At 41.5% G+C, this 5703-nt stretch overlaps 1 protein-coding gene across 2 annotated transcripts in view; it reads left to right on the plus strand.

The window, feature by feature from the left end:
* Nucleotides 1-5703, plus strand: part of cfdp1 (craniofacial development protein 1) — a 23150-nt gene that overhangs the window by 3291 nt on the left and 14156 nt on the right. For both annotated transcript variants that reach the window (XM_014010273.1, XM_014010274.1), the window contains exons 2-4: nucleotides 2349-2466; nucleotides 4355-4553; nucleotides 4998-5104. In XM_014010273.1, the coding sequence (XP_013865727.1) occupies nucleotides 2349-2466; nucleotides 4355-4553; nucleotides 4998-5104 (424 nt within the window). The remainder of the gene's footprint in view (nucleotides 1-2348; nucleotides 2467-4354; nucleotides 4554-4997; nucleotides 5105-5703) is intronic.

A 5703-nucleotide genomic window follows, 5' to 3' on the forward strand; every position in this document is an offset into this window, starting at 1 on the left:
ATCTGTAATCAGTTTTTTGGGAACAGAAGAAAATGTTGTGGGTCAGGCAGACAATAACAATTTTCCATCTGCATTCGTTTCCACTGGTTCATCTCAAGGTGGCAAATCCAATCAGACAAATAGTGTAGACAGTCTCGCCGAGTCGATCTATCAGTGTCTCCAAGATGAATTCCATCTGGCCAGCAAAGTCCAGGGACCACAGCCGGCCCGCGAGCCTCAATAGAACCTCTTACAGACTGAGTCCAGCTCGCTCAAGGCTAAAATCTGAGTGCTGATGGAACAGCAATCCTTCATGTTGGTCAGGCAGCCAGGAAATGAACAGCCACTGACGCTCTTTTGTAGAACACCATGAGACCACCAAGCCAATCTGTAGAATCCAGTGATCAGAATCCAAATATATATCCAGACAGAGCAGATCAGAGGTCCCACCTTTGACATGTCCTCCCATGGAAGAAAAAACTTTGTTCCAAAAAATTTATTAAGAGACCAGCTAAGAGCCACCTCAACTGGCTCCTCTGGATGTGGAGGAGCAGCTGCTCTACTCTGAGTGTCTCCTGGAGAACTGAACTTCTCACCATGTAGAGAAAACTCATTTGGACTGCCTTTATTTACAGTCTTTTTGCAGTCATTATCCATACCTATGGTTTGTGACGATAGATGAAGGTAGGAGACTGATCAGTAAACAAAAAGCTTTTGCATTACAGCTCAGCTCCCTCTTCACCACAACACACCGATCCGTCAGTCTCACGCTCCATTCTTTCCTCAATTGTGAACAAAACCCTAAGATACTTAAAATCCTTCCCTTGAGGCAGAACTTCACCCCCAACCTGGAGAGAACAATCCACCCTTTTCCATCGGAGGACCATGGACTCAGATTTAGAGGTGCTGATCCTCATCCCAGCTGTGAACCACTACAGTGAGAGCTGAAGATCACTGCATGATGACGCCACTTAAAAGTAGCTTAAAGCAGTAAAGGATTAGCCAGAAGCTTAAGGTAACATTTTGGTGGTAGCATGTTCACGGCGATCTGTATTTTGTATGTATGTACATCTGTATTTCCAAAATAATTCACCAAAGGCAGACAAATTTTTATCAAAATCCTAGCTGCATTAAAGGGCCAATATTATGTGTTTCTCAGGTATGTATTTAAATACTATAACATGATGAAGTATCTATGTCACCTTTAGCTGTTATTAAAATGCTGGTTTTATGTTTAAATAGAAAATAAACTTATATTCTCATCACTTCTTCTTCTAAACACCTTGAAATTGGCCTCTGTCTCTTTAAGAACCACCTTCCGCTTCTGTCTCGCCCATTTCGGTGCGGGGGGGGGGCTGCCATGTTGCAGTTTACTTGGCGTCTGAAAATACATTTCCTCAAAGGTATTTTTAATCTGAAAAGAGCTTCACTGAGCGAGAACTAGTGTTGAAAGCTCAGCAGATAGTTAGGTTTCACTTTCACCCAAAAGCCTGCAGGAGTCATGGGCGGGGTGTGTGGGGAGGGTGTACGCTCTGCCATGAGGAAGTTCGGCTTAAAGACACGTCCCAGAGGCATTTCTGGTACCAAAAGGTGTTTCTGGTCCCCACCTGTTGTTTTGCTCCTCAGCATGGCTTCATAAAAACACTGCAGGACTTCTCAAACATGCATGAATGAGTAAGGGCAAGGCTTTGGACATGTTTTTTTATGAGAGTATAACATTATAACATGATATAAAACTCAAAAAAGTTGATTTTACATGGTATTGCCCCTTTAATAAATATAGATATATTTACATAAAAGCTGTCAACACGCAACATGAAGCACATGAATACACACAAAACGTGTACGTTTTATTTTGCAATATGAATTAAAAAGACCACAGTGAAGCAGTTTCAACTGTTTCCAGTCCGTCTTCCACAGAATGATTCAGTTTGGCCTGACTTCCACATTCATCACGGCATTTATTGCACAATTTTGCATTCCTGCACATGCTTGTCAGAGCACCTCTGTGCTTTGCACCGGAGAGGAGTCGCAGGCAGTGTAAACTGATGGAACAGGACCAGCACAGACACAAGAAACTACGTCAAAAGCATCAAGATCAGTGAAGTTTCTGTCCTGTGATTTACTCCAAACGCTACCTAAAGGTCTTCATGGAGGCCATATTATGAGCGATTAGTAGCTTCAGGATGTTCTTTTTAAGGATGAAGAGGAGAAATCTCAGTGTAATTCAGAGTACACTGATATAATACACATTTTAGATTTCCAGTGCATTGGAAAAAATGACTGAAAGCAGATCTTTCAGGTTTACGTTTAAAGGAAAAAAATGTAGTTTTATATCTGTTTTCTTCTGTCTGTTTTATTTTCTCCAGATGATAATCTGAGTGAGGATGACATGAATGAGTGTGAACAGGAAGACCCTCTGCACGAAGGCGACACCGTGCCACATCCTGACCTCCCAAAAAAGAAAAGAAAAGACATCAGTAAGAAGTGAGAAATTTTTTTTCATTTATTTACTTTGCATTTGTTAAAACGCAGGAATTAATTTTGGGAAAGCCATCGTTATTTAACAGTAGATCTTAAAATACAGGGAAATTGCTTTAAGTCTAGTTTTATTTTTGTCTTTTACTGAAAAGTGTAAGGCAGGCAGTGATGTTTTTTCCTCTATGTTCCTGCTTGTTCGTGTCTTTATCTCATGAACCAGTGAACAGATTTTAATGAAACTCTAAAAGTAATTATTGGACGTACATCTACAGCTTTTTAAGTCAAACTTATTTAAGATGACTGACAGAAAATCAATTGTAGAAACAAAAAAACAACACACCTATTTTCATTCAACAGCACCTCTAATATAACACGTTTTTCTTAAAGGGTGATATTATGTGCTTTCTAAGCCTGTATTTCAGTTTTATACTAAAATAAAGTAACTATGTCACATTTTCAGCTTATGAAAGAGCTAAATATTTGTAAAAATCCCAAAACAATTAACTTGCCATCTTGACAGTTTCTAAATGTCTTGAAAAAGGTCTCTGTCTCTTTAAGAAAATCCAACCACTTCGGTCATGCCCATTTCAGCACATAGCCTGCCGGAGTCACGGAGCGGGTGAGAGGAGGAGAGGGAGGGGGAGGGGGTGCTCCGCCATGAGGAAGTTCGGCTTAAAGTGTATCTTACCCCACTGTGAAAAGATAACTCCGCCCCAAGGCGAAATTTGAAAAAATGCATCAAAGTGGGTAGGGGAGGGGGGTTAGAGAGTGGAGGTGTGGCCAGGACGAGAGAACGTGACAGGCAGCTAGCATTAGCATAATTGATGCTACATGGAGAGTGACCACAGTATCGCAGACAGTTACATCTCTAAACGGTCTGAGGTGGAGGATTTTTCACCTCCCTCCTCACCAGAGGCAGAGAGAGACTTGATCAAGTCAGCTCAGTCTGGGACTGACTCGTGTTTTCTCCGTGGATCAGGACACAGTGCGCTTTACCGCAGCCTCGGCTGAGGTGTCCGCCTCACACCACACCAGCACCGGACAGAGGAGGAGGAGCGCTCCGACAGCCTGACATAAAAAAATAAAAGCATACAGCTGCAGCTGCTCACAAGATCGCTAGTTTAAATCAGGAATAAAAGTGTTGGGTCTTGTTTGACTGAAATTCGGTCTGGTTCGGGCTGCAGCTGCGCCGCTGTGTTTCTGCCTTTTTTTCACCTCCTCCCCTCCCGCTGTGCAGTACGTACTGCTTGTGTGTGTGTGTGTGGGGGGGGGGGCACAGCAGTCAGCTCTCCCCACCCGAGGCTGAAGGCCAACAGACGATCATGCTAAGCTTGCAAACTGTTCCACCCTCTGACTGCTGCAGGGGCGTGTCTTAGAGAGAGGCTTTTATAACAGAACACAGCCGCTGTGACGAAACCGTGGAGAAGACACGTCACCATGGAGAGCCGTTAACCAATATGCAAATTAGCCTGCAGTACCACTGCTCTACCCATATGAGCAGCAAAAACACATTTTTTAGACCAAATATTACAGATTTGAACAAATACACACAAAAACATCAAAATTAGCACAGAAACAGTACTATATAACATTTTAGACACATTCTAGACAGTTTATCAGCTAAAAAAAGTTAATTTTGGGGTAAGTTACTCTTTAAAGACACATCCCAGGGGCGTTTCTGGTCCCCACCTGTCGTTTTGCTCCTCAGCATGGCTTCCTAAAAACGCTGCAGGATTTCTCAAACATGCATGAATGAGTCAAAGCAAGGCTTTTGTCATGTTTTTTATGAGAGTATAACATTATAACATGATATAAAACTCAAAAAAGTTGATTTTACATGGTATTGCCCCTTTAAAGTATAATAAAATAACTAATGATGAATTCCTGGAAATAGGAAGAAAGGAGTGCAGAAGTTAAAGGCAGAGGAGAAGGCTGGCAGTCTCACTGAGGAGGCCCAGCTGCCTCAGGAAGCGGGTGAGGACGACGCCAAACAGAAGAAGAAATCCGATGACCTCTGGGCGAGTTTCCTGTCGGATGTCGGCTCGAGACCCAAAGACTCTTCCCCTGCTGCTCCGTCAGGGACCAAACAGGAGGTAAATACATCTGAACTTCATCTCTCTCTCAAAGATGGAACAGTCTCCTAACATGTGAACATTCAGCTGGTTGGAAACAGCTTTCATCAGGGAGTCTCCAAAATGTCTCAAAACGTTTTCAGTTTTATCGTCTGAGTCACAGACAGGGTAGAATTACAGAGGGTGTGGAGGTTTTCATGGCTTTCAGAAAGATATCCAGAACGCAATCACTGACCTGCTGTCTCACGTCGTTTTGAAGTATAAGCCCAGCTTAAGTGTCCATCTTCCCTTCTAGTCACCAACTAGTCTTTAATACTTTCAGCCTATTAAAAGCAGTCACAGTTTATTGCAGTGGGATTCAGGTTTGCAGAAAACTCAGCAAATGAACAAATGTAGCACAAGGTTTCACAGCAGGTCAATGTGTTTCAGGTGTTATTGATGAGTTCTTTGGATTTGTTTCTCCAGACAGAACCTGCTGGCCTGAAAACTGCTCCGACTCCAAACACAAAGGTGTCGGAAACAGCAAAGGTCACCATCACTAAAGTGTTTGACTTCGCTGGAGAAGAAGTCAGGTGGGCTTCTGCTTCTTTTTTACATTTTTATACAGTTTTATGTGGAAACCAGGAGTAGACATAACAACAGTGTTTTTTCCCTTCCTGTTGAAAAAATCTGGTTGTCCTTTACAAAAAAATGGCATAAAAATCTTAAGAAAATGTAGTTTAATAAGTATATTTTTCTATATAGTTTATATAAATGTTCTCAGTCAGTTTCAGGAGCTGCTTGAGTAGACATTCCTCATTCTCCTCATCCTCATCTTTGAAATAGAGACACTCAGAATAGCCTAATTAATCCTGCAGAGATTATTTCATTTTTAAGTGAGAGCTTTCTGATTCTTAATGTCTCAGATTTGTTTTTATTTTTATTTTTTGATGCCTGGCCTCATCTAGTGAAAAATCATGTGACTCCCCAAATAAATCATCATCATCATCATCATCATCATATCTGCAACGTGTTGCATTTGTTTTGAATTCAGGGTGAGTATTAAAGGCACAGTGTGTAGGATTTTGTCAATTCTTTTAGCCAAAATTGAGATAATCACTAATGACAATAATAAAAAACATGTCTAATCATCGCAGACAAAGACCTTGTTTTATTATTTTTACCTTATAAA

This window comes from Austrofundulus limnaeus, unplaced genomic scaffold (genome assembly GCF_001266775.1).
Source record: "Austrofundulus limnaeus strain Quisiro unplaced genomic scaffold, Austrofundulus_limnaeus-1.0 Scaffold67, whole genome shotgun sequence".
Classification (NCBI taxonomy): Eukaryota; Metazoa; Chordata; class Actinopteri; order Cyprinodontiformes; family Rivulidae; genus Austrofundulus; species Austrofundulus limnaeus.